Source organism: Camellia sinensis, chromosome 5, assembly GCF_055761805.1.
Source record: "Camellia sinensis isolate YWXY chromosome 5, ASM5576180v1, whole genome shotgun sequence".
Classification (NCBI taxonomy): Eukaryota; Viridiplantae; Streptophyta; class Magnoliopsida; order Ericales; family Theaceae; genus Camellia; species Camellia sinensis.
This window is the reverse complement of record NC_138965.1, coordinates 119,953,220-119,975,361: the sequence shown is the minus strand read 5'-3', so window position 1 is coordinate 119,975,361 and position 22,142 is coordinate 119,953,220. Positions and strand designations below refer to the sequence as shown.

General features: G+C 40.6%; 1 protein-coding gene across 1 annotated transcript; it reads right to left on the bottom strand.

The window, feature by feature from the left end:
* Positions 1-18,257: 18,257 nt before the first annotated feature.
* LOC145790830 (uncharacterized) lies at positions 18,258-21,486 on the bottom strand. Its single transcript, XM_082869671.1, has 5 exons — positions 20,023-21,486; positions 19,728-19,895; positions 18,982-19,518; positions 18,784-18,882; positions 18,258-18,681 (listed from the first exon to the last, which is right to left on the bottom strand). Exons 4-5 carry the CDS (start codon positions 18,826-18,828, stop codon positions 18,424-18,426), a joined length of 303 nt encoding a protein of 100 aa, XP_082725797.1. The 5' UTR covers positions 18,829-18,882; positions 18,982-19,518; positions 19,728-19,895; positions 20,023-21,486; the 3' UTR covers positions 18,258-18,423.
* Between the last annotated feature and the right edge of the window lie 656 nt (positions 21,487-22,142).

The following is a 22,142-nucleotide window of genomic DNA, read 5'->3' as shown; positions in this document are numbered from 1 at the left end:
AAAAGCCCTAGTGATTTGGCGTTGGTAGCCCTGGACATGATACAATGCTCTTAGTCTTCTCTTATCAAATAACATTAACTCCTCAAACCTACTCCGTTGCCAATCTGCCTCTTCTATTTCACACTCAGTCATAACTCATAGTGACGGTACTTCAATATCGATCAGCAAAACAGCCTCCATCATATAAACAAGGGAATAGGGGGTTGCCCCTGTAGATGTTCGAATTGAAGTCCTGTAGCCCCAGAGCGCAAATGGAAATATATCTAGCCAATCCCTGTAAGTTTCCACCATCTTCTGTAAAATTCTCTTGATATTTTTGTTGGCAGCCTCAACGGCTCCATTGGTTTGCGGCCTGTAGGTTGATGACTTATGGAAAGCCACATTATTTTTTTCAAGTAAGCCTATCACCTCTTTCTTGAAGTGCAACCCATTATCGGAGATAATCTCATTCGGAACTCCATACCGACAGATGATATTGTTTTTGATGAACTTAGCCACATGCGAGGCTTTCAATACAGAGTAAGACTGGGCCTCCACCCATTTCGTGAAGTAGTCGATTGCTACCAAAATGAACTCATGCCCGTTTAACCCTTTTGGCGTAACCGCGCCAATAACATCTATCCCCCAAATAGAGAATGGCCATGGTGAAGTCATGTTGTAGAGCTTCGACGGCGAAATGTTGATGCGATTGGCATGAATCTGGCATTTCTGACAGCGCTGAACAAAATCAATACAATCCTCTTCCATGGTTGACCAATAGTAGCCTTGTCTAAAGATTTTCTAGGCGAGCATCACACCGTTCATGTGGGCCTCGTATTCTCCTCCGTGAATGGCCTCCATAAGGCCCTTGGATTCCTCTTCCTCAACACATAGCTTATGCATTCCCAAATGACCTCTTTTGTACAACTTGCCTCCGCAAATGATAAATTGGACGGCCAGATGCCGTTTTCCCCTTTTGTCCTTGGCATTTGCTCCTGGCGGATACATCTCTTTTTCCAGGAAATTCCAGATATCGTAGTACCAAGGGTTCTTGTCTAAAGCCTCATCTATCATGACAATGGTTTTATAGGCAGCGTGTACTTTTGCTCAATAATGATCGAACAAATCCTGACTCCCAATGGAATGTCTACCATAGAAGATAGAGTTGCTAGCGCATCAGCAAATCGATTGTTCTCTCTTAGTAGATGGGTAAACGTTAGCTTTTCAAACCTCAGAATTAGCATGTCCAAGACCTAATGGTAAACCTTCATCCGCTCTTCTTTAACCTGCCAATCTTCATTGGCTTGAGACACAACCAAATTCAAATCCCCGATGACATCCAACCTTTTTACCCCTAGTTCTAGGGTGACTTTTAAACCAGCAATACACGCCTCATATTCTGCTTCATTGTTGGATACTTTGAACCGGAGTTTAAAGGCTAAGGGTTCATAAGAGTCATCAAGTGCTATCAGCAACACACCGATTCCATAACCGTATTGATTGGCTGCTCCGTCAAAGTACATCGTCCACATTTTCTCCTCTATTTGTAGAATATCTTCATCTGGGAAAGAGTACTCCACCACTTCATCCTCTTCTACTGGGTGATCTGCCAGAAATTCCACTACAGATCTCCCTTTAACCAACTTGCATGTAACATATGTAAGATCAAATTCGGAGAGACAAAGTAACCAACGGGCTAGCCTACCCATAAACACTGGTTTCTCAAAGAGATATTTGATGGGATCTAATCTCGAAACCAGGATTACCGAGTGAGCTAACAGGTAGTAACTTCCGAGTAGCCCATACCAAGGCTAGACAAGATTTCTCGAGGGAAGTGTAACCGGTCTCGTAATCCAGCATTTTCTTGCCCAAGTAGTAAATGGATTTCTCCACCTTGGCTTTCGACTTCTGAGCTAACATACACCCCATGGTTGAATTTGTCACGGACAGGTACAAAATTAGTGGTTTTCCCGGTTCTGGCAGTGATAACACAGGCGGATTCTGTAGGTACTGCTTAACCTGTTCAAAAGCAAATTGATAGCGATCATCCCATTGGAATTTCTTTCCTTTCTTCAGGAGACCAAATAGTGGTTCACAAGTCAATGTTAGTTTTGAAATAAATCGTCTTATAAATTGCACTTTAACCAGAAAGTCGCACACCTCCTTTTCAGTCCTTGGTGGTGGCATTTCCAAGACGGCCTTGATTTTGGAAGGATCTACCTCAATTCTTCTTTGTGTGATCAAGAATCCTAGTATTTTCCCTGTTGTTACACCGAAGGTACATTTTTGCAGGTTTAACCTCAATCTATACTCACTAATCCGCTGAAAGAATTTCTCCAAGGCGGCGTAGTGGCCTTCTCGATCTTTGGACTTGACAATTATATAGTCCACATACACCTCAACCTTTTTGTGGATCACGTCGTGCAAAATGGTAGTTGCAGCCCTTTGATAAGTGGCCCTATCGTTCTTCAACCCAAACGGCATGACTCAGTAGTAGTAGGTGCCCCACAAAGTAGTGAAAGTGGTATTCTCCCTATCCTTGGGTGCCATCAGAATCTAGTTATACCCGGAAAACCCATCCATAAATGAGAGCAATGCATGGCCCGAGGTGAAGTCTACCAACTTAGTAATATGCGGCAGTGGAAAATCATCCTTCAGACTAGCCTTATTCAGAGCCCTAAAGTCGACACAGACTCTGATTCTGCCATCCTTCTTTGGGACTGGAACGATATTGGCCAACCACGTTGGATACTCAGATACAAGCAAGAACCCTACCTCAATCTGTTTGGTAACTTCTTCCTTGATCTTCAAAGCCTAATTTGGGCAAACTCTGCACAGCTTTTGCTTAACTGGCCAAGCCTCAAGGTCAAAAGGGATCCAGTGTTGTACAATCTCAAGATTGATTCCAGGCATGTCTTCATAGGACCACGCAAAAACATCTTTGAAATCTTTAAATAAAGCGATTAAACGCTCGCATTCCTCCGAAGACAACGTGGACCCGATCTAAACTAAGCAAGGATCTTCCTCAGTACCCACGTTAATTGATACGATTTCATTGTACAGGGCTTAACACGCCTCTCCTTCTCATGATCAACCAAATTTTTCAAAACCCGAGGAATTTCTTCCTCTTCGTTTATATCAAAATTTTAAAAAATTAAGATCAGTACAACAAACCAAAGGTACAGTGAAGTAGGCTAAGTCCACAGCATTCCCATTCAAAAAGTCTAGATCTTCGGTTACAGTGGACTCGAAAGAAAAGCTAAAAGACAACCTGGACAAGACTTTGGTATTCGGGTTACTACTCCCAGAAGTACCAGAGTCAGAAGAACTCGAATCTGATTTCGACTCCATAGAGTCAGAGGAATCAAATTCGGACTCACTATCCGATTCAGAACTATTCAAAATCAAATTCGCTGTTAGGTTATCCCCGATCATTGAGATAGTAAAACTATCCCCCAAGTTGGTGGTCTTAGCTCTAGCAATAGAGCTTGTCAGTAGGTCAGCCAATGCTTTTCCCAATAGCTCTTTCTCTTTGATGTCCAAGCTTGCAGTCCTATCTTGATCTGTGCTAGGGCTCAGGTCTACTTGTTCGTCCTCCTCTTCTGGTAACTGATGTACGAAAAAGATCTCAAACCTCGAATACCTCGTTTTTGTTTTCCAATCATACCAGGGCTCTGGGAATCCATAAAAGGGGAATTCCTCCCCTTGGTAAACAAAACATCCTTTCAAGGTTCCCTGTATTGGTTTGTGGACTAACTCATACTGCTTCCTAGTCCTCTTTGCTTTCAGCCTTTCTCTCAGCTCCTACCATTTCCTTTGCCAATCTGCAACGGTAGGTTTCTATCCCAACCCAAAAGCGTGGGGGTTGTGACTGATCTCCTTAGCAACAGTATCTTGTCTTCTACTTCAGCCTAGTCCCGATCTGGGCATATAACCCTGTTTATTCATCATGTAAATGGATTGCACACTGACGTAGTCTCCATCGCCCTCTGCCATGATGGTTTGGATTAACCAGGCTTCTGCCAGAGAGAAACTGACAAGGAACACGTTCTCCTCCCCATGTATGATTTCCAATAATGGTGTTGTAGTTCCCTGGGGAGGATGGATTACAGAATTACTGTACATAGTGGCAATCTCGCCTTTGAAAGGGTACTTTACTAACGGATGGACTATTGATGATACAACCCTCATCTGATGTAACCAAGGCCTTCCCAGCAGTAAATTAAAAGTGGCGAGAACATCCATGACATGAAATTTCACCTCATGTTCGGACGGGCAAATTAGGATATGGCTCTTTAACGTTCCCATAACATCCTGGCTTGTATTGTCATAAGCCTGGACAGCTTGGGTCATGGGTGTAAAGTCAACCGGCCTCAAACTGATGGCATAGACAGTCCTCACTGGACACACATTGATCGTCGATCTTGTATCTACTAACACCATCGGAATCCATTTATTTCGACTTTCTAGGGTTATATATAAAGGACGGTTGTGGTTGGCACCCTCGGAAGGCAATTCTTTATCTGTAAAGGATATTACTGGTATAACGTCTCTAGAGGTGACCAATGACACCAATTGGTCAACAGTGGTGTCAATAGGCAGTTTGGTTCTGTTCATTATTTCGAGTAGGGCTTGTCTATGCTCCCAAGATACCATTATCAGTCTTTAGATGGATATGTCAGTCTGGATCTTCTTTAACTATTTCAAGACTAGGTTTTCTTCAACTTCCTTTTTTTTCGATCTCTCAGCCTCCTTTCCAGAAGTCTCTGGCTGGTCTAATGTTGTGGGTTTGAAATACCAACCGCTCCGGGTCATATGATTGATCTCGTCAGTATATCAAGTGACATCTGGGATATCATCTTTCCAACCTTCGTCAGTGTATGCATGACTTAGGTCGCTGTCTTCCCACCACTCTCCTACAGTCATGGCTGAGCTGGCATCAGGTTCTATCTGGAGCATATTAACATCACGTGCCCTATCATCATACCATTCTTCCCCCACCACAATCTCGATTTCTGAATTCTAGTATTTTCTGAGCTTCCTTAACATCCTTTTGCAGTCACTGGGGTCCCATTCAACCTTTTTAGTAATTTAGGCATCACCTTCCATTGTCTCGAGTTCTTCTTTCCCTTTTCCTTTACCCTACTCCAGAGCTATCTTCATCTGGATCTCTTCTATCCTTTCCCTTTAAAATTGTTCCAGTGTCTATTCTTTCTCAGTCAATGGTGCAGCCTCAGCCTTGCCCCTAACAATAGTTTCTTCTTCCTTCCCAGTCTCTCTTATCTATTCCTCCACATCTGACTCTTCCTCACCCAACCATTCATTGCTTATTTCTAGTTGGCTTGGGTCCCACTATCCCATCTGCACACAACTTCTATCTTCTTCCTCGAAGAAGTAAAGATCCTCCAAATCCTCCTCCAGATCAGCCAAATCCTCTTCTAAGTCAGCCAAGTCATTTAGGCCTTGTTCAGGCTGATCATTCTAATGTTGCCCTAACTAGCCTTCCCTGATAGCATTGATGCTAAGAAAGTTCGGCAGTATGACTACTGGCTTCGGTTGATCGATGGCCACAATGTATAAACTGGGATCGTACTCCTCTACAAGCGAGGCCCCCTTCTCTATGACGCGGGTATCAGGCAACCCTGTCTTCAATGCATTCTTCTTTTTCTCTATTTCTACTGCCACGGGCTTGGATTGGGTTTGTGGTGTTAGATCCATCATGCACATATTTGTGCCTTCTGGAATAACTACCTCCGGTTTTGGTAGGTGGGATGAGGTAATATATGTGCTAGGGTTGAAGGTGGGTGGTAGTGTATGGATGTGGTTAATGTTTCTGGACGAAAGGACTTGGTTGTGTATAGGAAGTGGGTTGGTTGTTACGTTGGTTTTGGAAGGTGGGGCGATGACTTTGTTGTCAATGAGATCCTGGATCTCATGACGTAGACGGTAGCACATGTCTGTGGGATAGCCATGTTGTTGGTAGAAGATACAATACTGGGTAGGGCCATGTTTGGGTGGCAATGGATCTGGATGTGGACGAGGATTGAGAGGCTTGAGATGTCCCTTTTGCATTAATAGCTTGAGGGCGTGGGTTAGACTCATATGAAAGGGAGTAAAAATTCTCTAATTCCGAGGTGGGCCGGTGTTTTGTGAAAGTTGTGAGGTAGTGGCAGCAGCGAAGGGATCATCCATCTTGGCCAATGAAACAATAGTACTAACATCCATAGGCTGTGGAATAATGTTACTGCTAACATTGGTATTCTGAGAGAATGGCCTTCTTGTGGGTTCACTTGTTCTATGGATGATACCCTTTCTGAATACACTCTGAATCTAAACCCCCAGCTCGTGTAAGGAAGCGAATGTGGACAACGGCGTCACTATCATTCTTTGCAACATGTCTGACTCAAGGTTTTGGACCACTGGTCTAACTTGCTCTATTTCGGTAGGCCTATTTGTCATTCGGGCTGCCTTGGCTCTCTACCGAGCGACAAAATCAATGAATGATTCTTTAGGGATCTGGATAGTAACCTCCAATTCACTAATGGTTACCTCTATTTGGGTGTTATATGAGTACTGATTGACAAATGCCTTAGATAGCTCCTTCTAATTTTGCTTTGTAGAGTCCTCCAATTTAGCGTACCAGATGGCTACCACTTCAGGCAGCATTCTTCCAAACAAGGAAAGCTTCTGCACTCTAGACAAACCCATGGGCCTTGACACGTCTGAAAACAACCAGACATGCACAATAGGATCTCCACTCCCATCGAATCTGTCGATGTGGAGCATCTTAAATTTCTCCGATAACCTGACTAAAGCCTCAGTGTACCCGTCTTCAATATCTAGAATGGAGTTGAAGCCCTGGAATTTCTTCAATGTTTTCTCCAATCTAACAATTTTGACCAAGGCTGGATCAATTTCATTGATATCAAAAGGAAAGATTCCTGCGGGGGGTTAAACCGGAGGTCAATAAGCTGGAGCCGGGGGAAACATGTCCTGAGGATCTGGGACTAGCAGATTTTCTACTGGTGGGGGTAGATCCGGGTTTGGATAAGCAACCGGGTTTGGATAAGCAACCGGGATAGGATGCAAGGTTGATGCGGATGCCCCAGATGTACGTCATAGATCGGCGATAATTTCATCTTGTGCAGCCATCCTCTGGTTTACCGCATCCATAGTTCTTGGAAAACCGTCATTATGGCAGCAAATTCTTCTGCGTTCTTTGCTATATTCTGTGCCATTGCTGGTCTGGGCGAACAAGATGCTGGTGAATTGATTGAGTAAGAACGGATAGGTGTTTGCGGAGTGCTTTGTACTGGTGTTACTAACTGTTTGTTCCTTTTTCGTCGAGTAACTGGCGGAAGTGAGACTAACACTGGCTGACCACCAACAAGGTCTTGAGCTTTGCAAATCCTGCCAACGCAAGGCCACACAACTTGGGGAATATCAGGTCTTTCTGAAGCTATGATGATAAACTACACAGCAAAAGAAAGAAAGAAAAACAAAATCAAAATCGGACAGCACTTCGACCCCAATTCATAACATTCATAACACATAGCTGAACTGTAATTCCCACTAAACTCTGTTCTCCAACTCATATTGATATGAACCATCCTGTACAATCTCACTGTAAAAGCACATACCAAGTAAAAGAACCAAAACACCCCTATGAGGGGGTAGGGTTACCCTGTCCTAGATTTTAGACATGATCTAAGCTATACTATTTCAAACAACGCGTTTCACAACATTCGATAAATAGGTGGCATCCTGTCCTAAGTTGGAATAGTCACTATAGCTTCACTATATGCAATTAGGTCAAATGGTCAAAAGGGTACCTCGGCAAGATTAACTAATATACCTCTCACACCTAACACCGAGAAGTGAAAGGTGGATCAAGTAGTACAGCGGTTAATCCAGATCCGAGGGTTGTGTTTCCAACATGGAAGAGCCCATGACCGGTCAGCCTTTTGACAAGCCTTTTGGGCAAGCCTCCGGCAAATCGTCCACAATAGCAGATGGAAAACACAGTGACTTAACATAACTATGCGAATACAATGCAAAGAATATATAAGTGTAGAAAAAATTTCACATCATGAGGTTCAAGTCAAGTTCTCTAAATTCCCCAGTAGAGTCACCAGAAATTATGGCACGACTTTTCATGCTCCTTCCGAATACAATTAGCCCCCACAATTCAAACTCTACCTATGGTACTGAATCTGATTTCACAAGTGCAATTTGAAATAGATAAACACCAAAGAGTCCAAATACGGCAAATCTTTTAGAAAATCGATGTTTGAATCAAATGCCAAAAGTGGACTGTTTTGCCAGATTTTAGAGTCACCAGAAATTATGGCACGACTTTTCATGCTCCTTCCGAATACGATTAGCCCCCACAATTCAAACTCTACCTATGGTACTGAATCTGATTTCACAAGTGCAATTTGAAATAGATAAACACCAAAGAGTCCAAATACGGCAAATCTTTTAGAAAATCGATGTTTGAATCAAATGCCAAAAGTGGACTGTTTTGCCAAATTTTAGAGTCGCCACCTAAATATTTTTGGGATATTTAGGAAACCCAAGACTCCTGCCAAAGGCTATTAGTCCATCATCACCAAAATATCTTGGCTCAATAACTTAGGTACAAGAGAGGAAGGTCATGAATTGAGCACCCCACTCGCCCGATCAAAGATCGACTTCTACTAATCATGATATGATTTTTATTTACATTATATGCTCTTGTTCTGATTTATTAAGTTAACTTACTATGTGATGCACACAAGGTATAGACTAACTTGCGAGAATTAGAACATTTGATTTCTTGTTTTGTTTGAAAATGGTTTTGAATTTGCCACTTGAAAAAAATGGGCTTGAAAAGAGTTTGTGAATTTGCCACTCGAAAAAGCAGGCTTAAAACGAACATTAATCAAACTATCCCAATTCAAGCAACTAGCCTTCATCCACAGACATTCAAATAGTTATATCATCTAAGCAATTAGCCTCATGAAAGTATGCTTTGACTTGGTAACACGAACATTCGATGCAAAATGCTAAAAACATAAAATTACTCACCTAGTACTCCGAGCCAAAACAAAGAAAAATAATTAGAAAAATATGTATGTTCCTAATTAATGCAATATGACTAATGCAATGCACACATTATGTATTTTATAGGCTCGACTATGAGCATGGCATATGATTTCATTCAAGACATACGATACGGCACGTATTCAAGTAATGAATTTGAACATTGATATTGGGTTAGTATGATGAGTCGAACCTTGGATGCATGCAAGACAATGGATGCAAAGCATAAGAATGCTAATTTTGAAAAAGAAAGTGATGCCCTATATTAACCATCATAAGCAAGTAAGTAAAAGGGAGAAAGACGTGGGGTTGGAAGACATACAACTTATTACATAGTTGCCCTCGTGCAAGAGGGTGCAAATCAAAGTCCAAGAGTCCGAATTAAACTGATTATTACAAAACCGAATGAATGGAATAAGCTAAGCTAAGCTAAGCTACCTACTTTATTACAACAAGGATAACCATGAGAAGGAAATTAATTTTCTAAGTTAATTGGCTATAACAATTACATTTAAACAAGACTAATTAACAAATTAATTACAACAATGCATGAAGCAAGAATACACAAGGGTTGCATGCACAACGTCCAAGAACAGTACTGTCTGCCTGGGCATGCTCTATTTCACCTTCAACCACTGCCCTCTTTTTCTGTAAAATACACTACTGACCAAAAATTGATGGCCGACCGGTCCTCAATGAAGCCTCGCTGGGCCTAAAGAAGGCCAGCCATGCCTCAATTTCCTGCAAAATTTTCTTTTGTGCTCTGAAGTGAAAACACTGCAGACAGAGTGTTTTGAACTCTGTTTGTCCCTCTCACACTCCTCTGTCATGGGAAAGCCTCGAGAGAAGGCTAGAATTATTTCCAAAACCATCAATCATCAAATTGATTGCTTGATGATTTCGATGTACAATTTGGACAAAAATCAATAAATGAAAGGAATTACAACCATTCGTCCCTCATATCATAGAGTGAACTCAAAGAGGGAGGTAAAGACGCTTCGAGAGTCATCAAAACATCATTAATTGATGTAAGACACATGTGAGTTGATTCATTTTAAGTCAAATTCATTAGTCTTTGCCATCCTTTAATCCATTAAGTCCAAGATGATCGTTACGTCCACTAATCGAGAAATACGTCAAACGGGAGTTGATTCTCAACATGAACAAGAGACTACGTCGTTGACAATGAACCTCCGTAGAGATTAAGCCATTAAGCGTAAATCACTAGTTCACGTTTTGAATAACCGTCAACCAAATGAAATAATTCTCAAATGAAAGAGATGAATGGCAAGTTGATTTATTAAAATGAAGTTCTTAAACATTCAAATGAGTTAAAGAAAAGCTAAGAAAAATATACAGCAAGCTATGTATACAAACTTATGAGACAACAACCAAGCTAATCAAAGCATGAACTATTCAAATAACTTAGAACAGCCCCAAAATAGCCCTCAAGAGATTAAAAAAAAACTAGTGGCTTAGAATGCATGAAAAGAGCCTAAAAAGCTAAACAACAAAGAGAGCAAACAAGACTAGCAAGCAAGAACAAGGAGGGGTGGCTAACCCCTCCACTTTTGAAACCTCAAAACATTATTTTTAGCCCTTTTTTAACTTTGAAAATTAGTTTAGAGAATAAAGAAAAAGAATGTAAAAGTAAGGGTTTGAGCTATAGGTAAAGGTGTAGAAAGAGTGTAAATTCTCTCTACCCTTTTGGTAGCTCTCCAAACCCAAACTCAAACACTTGGAAAAGAATTAAAACAACACAAAATAATAAGAACTAGATAGCAAATGATAGAAATGAAAACAAGAGAGAAGATAGCAAGCTTATACCTCTTGACAAAAGTAGCTCTTTGTTTGTGATCAAGCTAAACTCCAACACGCTCTCAAGCTTGAATCATGGTGTTCAAGGCACAACCAAGGTTCCTAGACTAAGGTATGAAGGTGTATATGGTGCATGGACATGAGTATAAGATGATAGGTTTGCTCAAAGTGTTACTTGCAGAAGGAAGAGAAAGAGCTCTCAAGGTGGTGTAGAGGCTTTTTTAAAATTCTTCAACCCTCAAAATAGAGATATATGGTCATTTTTATAGAATTTGAGCAAAAAATATCATAAATATCTTCAAAAATGGACATCTGGTGGGCTCCCGCCTACAACAGTGTTTCTCGCTACTAAGGCCCGGCCAGCCCTCACTGAGGCATGGTTAGGCCTCAATGTTCCCCTATTTTTCTACTTCAGACCCAGCACAGGGTGGCACAAGGTGTAAAAATGGATCTCTTGGGTGTAATTAGTGGGAATATGGGAAGTTTGATATTGTTTCAGAGCTTAACCAAGGCTTTTTTGTTGAAACCTCAAACCACGCACAACACCACTTTCATCATCGAGTGTACCGAGCAAAGCGCTCGAGCCTTGCGGGCGATCAAAAATAAGGTGTCTACAAGGCCATTTGAATATTATTATAGGCCAAAGGTCGTTTGAATGTTATGATGGGCCAAAGGCTATTTGAATATCGTAATGTGCCAAAGGTCGTTTGAATATGACTGTAATGGGCCAAAGGCTGACTGAATAAAAAGGTTATCATGATCACGAATATGAATATGCACGTAGATACAAATATGAACATGTAATATGATTAGACAAGTACTTTTGACCTAAGGTCGTTTTGCACCCTCTGATATGTCTTGTGCATGATGAATTGGACCTAAGGTCATCCTGATTTTGATTTACATGTAATATGTATTAATGTGATTTACTAAATTAAGAATCTCATTCATACAACTTCTTTACTTTGGTATTATTCACTGGGCGTTAGCTCATGTTTTATATATATATATATATATATATATGTAGGTGAACAATTAGAGGATCAACATTAGAGTTTGCCCCGGAGCCTGCCTCTTTGTCAAGCCACTCAAGAAGTACCTTTATGCAGAGGCATTAATTTATTTTGTTAGGCTTGAGTTAATCTTTGTGTTTTGTTAAAAGTCCTCCATGTAGTGTGTGAGATATGTTATAAAATACGCCTTCGTACATATATATATATATATATATAAAAGTGTGTTAAAAATGTTTTAATTACTACAGTTGATCATGTACGCACAGCTCAATGGACATTATTATTTTTGCTTTGCTTTCGCTTCTGGCCCCAATTATATTTAAATATTTTGAATTTTGTCTTTGAAGCCGTAGGTAATCTTTGGATTACTCGTCAATTATAACGCTAAACCTATAGAGATGGGTTTGGGTCGTGACATATCCACTCTTTGCAACCACTTAAGTTTTGTCTCTCATTCTATTCCTAAAAGTTGAACACAAGACGCTTCTTAAGAGAGACCTAGTGGCCAAACGATTAACTACACAAGTTAGAATCCCTTGGTTCAATTAATTTAGTGTTATGTGGGTCATATCTTAAATAAATGTAATCCATACATTTTGTTTCAAGTTAATTACACCAAGACCCCCTAAACTAATAGCAAATATCACTTTGATCCCCTAATCTATGAGCCGTGCATTTTGACTCCCTCAATTATAAAAATGTATTATATTCATCCCTTCTAGATCACTTCAAAAGGGGTGTATTTATACGATTTTCATAGTTAAGAGGTCAATATATATAGATTCATAGATTAAGAAGTAAAACTGATATTTGTTGATAATTGAGTAGGTCTTGGTGTAATTAACCATTTTGGTGAAATTTATTTTAAAGAGGTTATAAAGTATTAAATCCCATGAGTATTTTTCTTGGATGAGAAGTACACTCTTTGTGAAAAATTATGGTGAGAAATACATTTTATTATTTTGGAGGACATTTTCTTTTCAATTTTAACCTTTAATCTATCTATTGAATTATTTTTATTTGTTTAATTTTTTTTGACTATCTATTCAAATATTTTATCTGTTTAATTTTTTTGAATATCTATTGAAAAAAAAATTATCTATTTAATTTTTGGGTAATCTATTTATATACCATCAATGCTCTCAGTACACACTATATTTAGTTCACATCAATAATATTTTAAACTTTTGATTTTTCACTCAACACACGCCATAATATTGCTCTTTTAGCCTAACCTACACAATGCATACACACTCTGACACAAGATGATGTAAACACCATTAAAGTTGAAAAGACAATAAGGTCCAAAATACAGTTCACGTACGGTTATTTTAGATTCATCTCTTTTTCTCTCTCTCTCTCTCTCTCTCCCTAATTTGTGTTGAATCTATGGAAGTAACGTGAGAGCAAACAGTAAGAACCAAATGGCAGGCTAAAATTTTATGGCGACAAAGCAATTAGTGTGGTATTCTACAAAAATTTAAACAAAAAAATAGTTTTAAATTGTTCATAAATATAGTGTTGAAAAAAACTTAACATGTTCACAAATTTATATTCGAACAAAATCAAAATATTCAAATTTTTTTTATTTTTATGTATGAATGTTTAATAATTGTTCAATTTTAATAATATGAACAAAATGATTCTGTTCAAATATAAATAATTGAACATTTTGTAAATGTTCAAGTCTGCGTATGCACAAAACAAATAAGTCATTGTTGTAAAGATGAACATCGGTCTTTTGTTCCAAATCAATAAGAACAAGATAAATAACAAAGTAAACTGACATTTTTATTGTTGTTTTGTTCCACATCAATGTCATCCTTAGTATGTAAATCTTTAAAATCAATTGATTTCAATGTTTTAAAATCCTAAATCTTCCAAAATAATAATATTTTGAGTTTGAAAAATAATAGAAAAGAGATTTGTTCTAGGTGATGGTGTGTATAAAGATATTTGTATTTTCATATGCAAATTGTTGAAATGAATATATACACACCTATATTGTTCTTAATAATCATTTTACTTGAAAATATTATTATCATATAAATTTAATGGTTCGAGATTAGATCCTACCAAATGTCTCTTTAAGAAACCAGCGCTTACGGGTAGGCTAGCCCGTTGGTTGCTTCTTCTCTCTGAATTTGATCTCAAATATGTTACATGCAAGTCGGTTAAAAGGAGAACTATAGCGGAATTCCTGGCAGATCACCCAGTAGAGGGGGATAAAGCGGTGGAGTACTTTTTTCCAGATGAAGATATTCTGCAAATAGAGGAGAAAACGTGGATGATGTACTTTGACGAAGCATCCAATCAATATGGTTATGGGATCGGTGTGTTGCTGATAGCACCTGATGACTCCCATATATCCTTAGCCTTCAAACTCCGGTTCAAATCCAACAACGAAGTAGAGTATGAGGCATGTATTGCTGGTTTAGAAGCTGCCCTAGAACTAGGGGCAAAAAGGTTGGACATCATCGAGGATTTGAACTTGGTTGTGTCTCAAGCCAACGGAGATTGGTGGGTTAAAGAGGAGAAAATGAAGGTTTACTATCAGGCCTTGGATATGTTAATTCTGAGGTTTGAAAAGCTAACGTTTAGCTATCTGCTAAGGGAGAACAATCAGTTTGCTGATGCACTAGCAACTCTATCTTCTATGGTAGACATTCTATTGGGAGTCAGGATGCGTCCGATCATTATTGAACAGAAGTACACGCCGGCCTATGAAACCATTGTTGTAATAGATAAGGCTTCAGACAAGAACCCCTGGTACTTCGATATTTGGAATTCCCTGGAAAAGAAGATGTATCCGCCAGGGGCAAACACCAAGGATAAAAGGGGAATATGGCGTCTGGCCATCCAATTTATCATCTGCGGAGGCAAGTTGTACAAAAGAGACCATTTGGGAATGCATAAACTATGTGTTGAGGAAGAAGAAGCAAAACATCTTATGGAGACCATTCAAGGGGGAGAGTGTGGAGCCCATATGAATGGTGTGATGCTCGCCCGAAAAATCCTTAGACAATGCTACTACTGGTCAACCATGGAGGAGGATTGTATTGATTTTGTTCGGCGCTGCCACAAATGCCAGATTCATGCCAATCGCATGTTTATTCCACCATCGAAGCTCTACAACATGACTTCACCATAGCCATTCTCAATCTGGGGAATCGATGTTATCAGTGCAGTCACGCCAAAGGGATCAAATGGGCATGAGTTCATTCTGGTAGCGATTGATTACTTTACCAAATGGGTGGAGGCCCAGTCCTACTCTGTGCTAAAAGCGTCGCATGTGGCTAAGTTCATTAAGAACAATATCATCTACCGGTACTGAGTTTCAAACGAGATCATATCAGATAACGGCTCCCACTTCAGGAAAGAGGTAATAGACTTATTGGAAAAATACAATGTGGCTTTTCATAAGTCATCCACATACAGACCGCAGACCAATGAAGCTGTTGAGGCCACTAACAAGAATGTGAAGAATATCTTGCGAAAAATGGTGGAAACGTACAGGGACTGGCCGAATAAACTGTCATTCGCACTCTGGGGCTACAAAACCTCAATCTGGACATCTACAGGGGCAACCCCCTATTCTCTCATTTATAAAATGAAGGTTGTTTTGCGGATCAAAATTGAAGTACCATCGCTACGAGTTATGGCTGAGTGTTAGATAGCGGAGGCGAATTGGCAACAGAGTAGGTTCGAGGAGTTAATGTTGTTTGATGAGAGAAGACTGAGGGCATTGTATCATATCCAAGGCTACCAGCGTCGAATTGCCAGGGTTTTTTACAAGAAAGTTAAGTCCAAAAATCTTAAGGAAGGGAACATGGAACTGAAAGACAACCGGGCTCCCATCCATGACCCTAGAGGCAAGCTTAGACCCAATTGGACTGGTTCTTATATCATCAAGTCAATCTGGTCAGTAGGGGCAATTATTCTCATAGACTTGGATGGCCTGGAGTTCTCACAACCGATTAATATGGACAAGTTGAAGAAATACTACCCCTGAGAGGCTCGCTAGGCCGAAAACCTGAAAGAGAGACCTCGGCAAAAAATAGAGCATGAAAAATTACAAACAAAGAAAAACTAAGTTAGAGGGCAAAAGGAGAGAGTTAATACTTGAGTGAACCTTAGCTGAACTACGTAAGGCCTAATTCTCATTTTTGGTATACGTAGGCAACTTCACCCTGAAGTTCGACCGTAACTATCTCCGACTCAACTGTCCATTTTCTTGATCAAGTCATCTTTGTTCGTCATCTATTAGTTCGGTTGTGATCTTCATTTTGGAAAGAAAAGCTGGTTACAATCCAGAGCAGCAGTGATATGCAATCAGGGGCAATTATGATCTTTTGATTTGGGATTGTACATCTTGAGAATCGATTCTGTGCATGTCAGGCGGTGATCGTTTTCGAAAATTGTTTTGAAAAGTTTTAATAAAAGTTGATTTTGTTCAAAATTTAACCCTTTTACAACTTGGACCATTTTGGGACTGAAAGAAAAAAATTTAGTACTCACAACTTTAATTTTATTGATTTTAACACAAGTATATCCTCCCTCTTTGATTTAGATCAAAGTTGCTTTTACATCTTAAAACTTGAAAAGAAAATACCAAAGCAATAAAACTAGAGGCACAACTAAGTCAGGTGGCTCTATGCCTTCTGCTCACCTTCGTGGAGGGTTCCGCTGCCAAAGACGGCTCAACCTCCACCTCATCTTCGAGCTAAGCCAAACACTCCTCAGACAGGGTGTAATTGAAACTGATGGCAAGGGCCAGAATCTCTCTCGTTCTCCAGGCCGCTAGATACCGGGGCAAGTGCGAGGCATGAACCGGAAATGAAGCTGTGTATTCCACTCCCTCATCTGGATGCGTCTGATCATGCCCGAACTGGTGTCTGACCCGGAAAGAAAAATAAAGCACGTAATGTGTGAGGCCAATCAACTGTATACCCGATTATCGAGACATGTTGTAGCTTATCTCAGTTACATCAAGCTAGGGGCAATGCCAAGCTATGTCAGCTGCAGATCTGCTACACATCCAGTCACACCACAACCCCTCTGAAGGGAAATCCACAAGCCGTTTGCGAAAGAAGTAAGCTCGGGTTGAGTACTCGGGGCAAGGGTCTACCACTTACTTTATCCAACAACCATACCTAGAAAGGATGAAAAAGAAGAGAGATTAAAGAATAGAGAGGTGCACGATGAGGGAAAAGTAAGGAAAGGGTTTCAAGAGAAAAATAGAGAGAGAGTGTTGAGTGATGTGAGAATCATAAATTAGAATGGTAGAAAATAATACTTGGAGAAGTAGCAGACTCCCTACCAACCGAATAGTTTCTCCCCAACAGAAAACATCAAGGCCTATCAAGGTCTCGGCCAGTGCCAAACCCATGCAACTCTTACCCTTTTTCAAACATTGGGCCACTTCGATCAACCGGATACTAGCTCCACCGAAATTAGGGGCAATGAGGAATTGTGCAAGTAGACATAAAGAGAAAGCATATTACCGGTGGCCTTGCCAGAGAAGATCACTCCTATCTCCAATAGCAGCAAATCGATGAACTAAACTTGGGATGTCTAGCTCCCTGTCATGTGCCAAAGACCGAGCCTCGTGTAATGTTAGCCCATACATCCATCCCAAAGCTTGGGCATGGCCAAAACGGGGCTACGGCATGATTTCTTCAACGCACCGAGACTCCATCAAAGCTCGAAATTCCTCGAGTATCGAACACACCTCTTGTGAACAAAAGTGAAATACATGTGTGATTAGATTCCAACATTGAACTGCGGCATGAAGAAAGGGAAAGAAAAGAGAAGTACAACTCAGAGGAAAAAGGGCGTTTAGGCTAAAATCGCGAAAGTTCACCTTTTCTGAGCTGTCCAAAGTAGTTATCCAGTCTCGGAGCCTATTGTTGATCAACACCTCCATCTTGAGAGCAAAATACCAAAAACTTGTTATTCTGCCAAAAAAACAACATAAGAGCACCATTTATAGAGATTGAGAAGGTGCAGTGCATGACAGTTGGACAACACTGACCGACCTCATGTTTAGGCCCGGCCGGGCCTAAATGATGGCCCAGATCAATGTAATTTCAAAAAAGGTTGGCTTTCATCCTGACGTACCACGGCTGTGTTTTAAGTCTTGTTTTGTTTGTACCAAATGTTTTTTAGTATTTTTGAGTTGTTTTCATTTTGTTTTCCTGTTATCGAGTTGTATTTTACATATTGTCCGGTTGTGAGTTGTTATCCGATTCAAGAATGAATGCAAGAGCAGATATTCGTTGGTTTAAGTCTTATGTGAAGTTACCAAGCAAAGGTTATGCCATTCATCACATGCCATTCATCACATATTATGCAAGGAGATCATTCAAAATTTTGTCTTTTATAAACTAGCGGGTCCAATCCCGATCATTGTTTTACAAAGAAACAAAACAAAAAAAAATCCTTCAAAAAACAAAAGGGTCTATATGAAGCTAGTCTTTAACTACAAAGCAAAACAAACAAACAAAAAAACAAGAAATCATCATCATCATCAGCAACCCATCATCGCTCTCTTCCTCCTCGGCTGCGGAGGAGGTGCATCGCTGTCATCACTGGGGCTGCTAGACTGCATGTCAACCGTCTTCCCTTTCTCCTCAGAAGTTGTGTACTCCTCAAAGGACTCCTCAGAAAGTGAGCATCGCCTCACTTTGCCTCTTCCCCAGTGAGCTCCTCCTCTGCCCCTCACTGGGTCCCGTCTCCGTCTCTTAGCTGGAGGAGGTCCTGTAAGTACAACTGGTGCTGGCTCAAGCTGAAGAAGAAAAAGAGAAAGAGAAAGAGAGTACGATATCAAAAGAGGCCAATAAAGTTATGAGCAAGATTGTAATGACTGTAAACTAGGGACAAAGCATACCTCAATCCTGTGAATGGCCAAAGTAGTCTGCCTCCTCCGCACCATGAGGAGTAGTCAGTCAATCATCCGAAGAAGGTCATCAGCATATGTCGTGGGTGCCTGCAAAACAGTGGAGAGTTGAGCACAGTGGAACAAAGCAACAGAGTACAGTGAAGACGTAAAGTAGTGTAATGGGCAGAAATAGAAAGAAATGTGTACCTGCTCAATGCCGAGAGCAATCACCAATTTGTGATCCCTCTCCTCAATGTGCTTAAGGGGGATATGCTCAATCACCTTGTTTGGCTGCATGTATACGACCTCCATAAGAATCACCAGAAGCCTAAGAATAGAAGCTATAGTAGGAACTCATCCAGCAACAGTAGAAGCAGCAATCTCTGGAACAACACGGATCGTACCCGAGGTAAGAGGCTTGAACAACACGGACTGAATCACCCAAGTCTGCAAGAAAGTAGTGAAGTCACCAAGCTCATGATGTCGGTCACCATCCTCCCTCAACGTCAGGAAGTCAATCTAAGGACCGTCGTGAAGATCGTCCACTACCCTCATACCAGAAGGAAGAGGATGTGGAATGTTCGGATCCGCTACCCCTCGTGTCTGGCGGATGAACCTCTCTCCTAGGTAATAAGCTCGGCCAAAGGGACCTTCAAACAGAATTCACATGGTAAAGGCATACCATACAGCAAAATAGGTCGCCCTCGCTGCCTGAGGGGTACCCGCCCAGGAGTGCCAGTCAACCTGTGGAAGCAGATGTCAGATGTCAAGGATCTAAGTAGTTTGGAAACACAATATGGGAATAATGGTATAAGAAACAACAGTATGAGATTAACAATGCAGTGCGAAAATAGTGTAGTGGAAACAGTGCAGTATGGGAACAATGCAGTATGGAAATAGTACAGTATGAGAATAACAGCAATATGGAAATGTAAAGACTAGTATTTTGTTACCTAATCCGCGGTGATGGTATCAAAGAAACAGTGAAAGTAAGGGAAGTCTTGGTCTACACTGCAACGTCGCTCGAATCAGGATTTATAATACCGGGAGCGGGGTACTGACAACTCAATTAGCCTCACCAGAACTGGAGCTAGAGAGGTGAAATATGTATAAACCCATAACTGCAAGCAGAAAAAAAGGGATAAAGTAAATGAGCAGATAAATAGGAAATGCAAAGCAAAGATGAGCAGGAAATACAAAATTGAACAAAATGTAAAGCTGCACAGAAAAAGTAAGTGTAAGGTGTACCTCCCAAACTCTCCAATAGCCACCCAGTGAATCTGTCTTACGGCAGGATACAGAGCTCATATAGCAGTACAAGGTGGCCAAGCCAGCACCACCCCAGTCATACTCTGTCACATGTGGTAGGTGCACCAGTGCCCCCAGAAGATATAATCCCACGGTATTTTACATGTTCGCAAACAAGGTAGTACCAAGGAGATACATAAGGAAGCCGCGGGTGTACTAGGCAACCTCATCTGGAGTAGCGGGCTGAAAAATGGAGAAGTGATCAAAGAACCAACTATACCTCACCATCCCATGACTGGTGGTGTCTGGGATTGCCCCGAGGAGCTGAAGTTGTGCGGCTATCTACTACGTCATATCAGGATCACATGGGATTAGGCCGCCAACCCCGACTCGCAGGCCAGTGAGCATCGCGAAATTGTACAGGGTCAAAGTCAGCTCCCTGATCAATGAGAAGTGGAACGAGTCTGTAGTGTCCCACCATCTCTCTACCAAGGCCCCGTATAGCAGCAACTCAGCCCTCATCTGTATAAGCCCTGAACAGAAGGGGCCAAAGCCGGCAGCATCAACCAGTGTACAGACCTCTGCGAAAAGTCTCTCATACCAACGCCGGTGGCCAAATATTGATCCATAGCCGCCAATCCTCCTAGCTATCACCTATAAATGGGGAGTGTATGTAACATTAATGAGTGGTCTGCTTATGAGATTCAACATATGTACAAAACAAAGGGAAAGCTGCTTACCGTGGAGGCATCGGCGGACAAGTGCTCCGCGGGCTCTCGCAGCAGGATGTCCTCATCTATTCTTGGGATGAGGCTCTCAAATATTAAAATACTACCTGGGGGAAGATCATGTGTATGTGGTCAGTAGGTGATCGCATCAAATGGCCTATCGATGAGGGGAGGCAACGCGGGAACGTCCTCGGCCTCTATGTCAGCACCTAAGAAGGCCCCAATACCAATGGCAGGGTCCGAGATGGGAACCTTGTCACTAACCATAGAAAGTGAAAAAAAGTGAAGAAAAAGTAAGGGGATGAGTGAAAATGGATGAAAATCCCAAAATCCAAACCCTAAGAGGGAAATAAGGAAAGTGTGGGCAAATGTGAGGGAAAACAAGAGAAACCCCAAAACTCCAACAAATTAAATTTTGTTTGGTTCAAAGTATAGAGGAGGGAAAAGGGTTTCAAGGAAAAAATTGCAAGGGTTGTCGGGTAACTCAATGGGGAGGGAAAATCTAGAGAGAGAAGAAGCCTAGAGAGAGAGGGAGAGGAGTTTCGACCTAGGATGTGTGCAAAATGGGGGTTGAAATGTGTTTTAAACAGCCACAGGTCGTGGCTTTCCCGAACTGCCCTTGCCGCTAGCGAAGCCCGGCCGTGCTTCATTGAGGTCCAGCCGACTCTCAGTGTGAACTCAGTCAGTTTTGTTTTTTTTTTAATTTTCTTTATTTCTTGTATTATGGAGTTTTAAGCTGAAAAAATAACAAGCAAACAGAAAAACAGTGAAGAAGAGAAGTGAAAAAGAGAGAAAGAAAAAGAAAAAGAAAAAACAATGAAAAAAAAAAAAAAAAACCAACAACAACAACAACAATAAGGGAAAAAAAACAAGGAACAAAAAAAAATCAAAGAGATCAAAGAAAAATCAAAGAGATCAAAAAAAAAAAAGTGAGCAAAAAAATATAAAAAAGAGAAGGAAAGGAAAGGAGAGGAATTTTGGTTTATTCTGTTTTGTTCTATTGTGTGAATGCATAATTTGATTTATTTGGCTCTTAATTCATTTTGTTTAAACTTATTTGTTTAACTCATAGTTTAAACTCATAATTTGATTTGTTTTGTCTAAAACTTTTAATTTGTTTAAACTGTTTCGTTAGTTTATAAATTGTTTTGCCTGAATCGTAATCTGTTCTGTTATTCTGTAAACAAATGAGTATTGTATGTGTGGTTCATTCAGAGGAGTTCCACATAAAATCATTCGTGCCACAATTAAATCATCATCAGTTTTACAACCAAATTGGAACGTGGTGTGTCGTATTCAAAAGCCCATTTTCAACACATGGGCAAATTGGCTTTCACTTTACTACATCGCGTTGATTGTTTTGATTTTACGTGTCTTTGTGTAGAATCCATG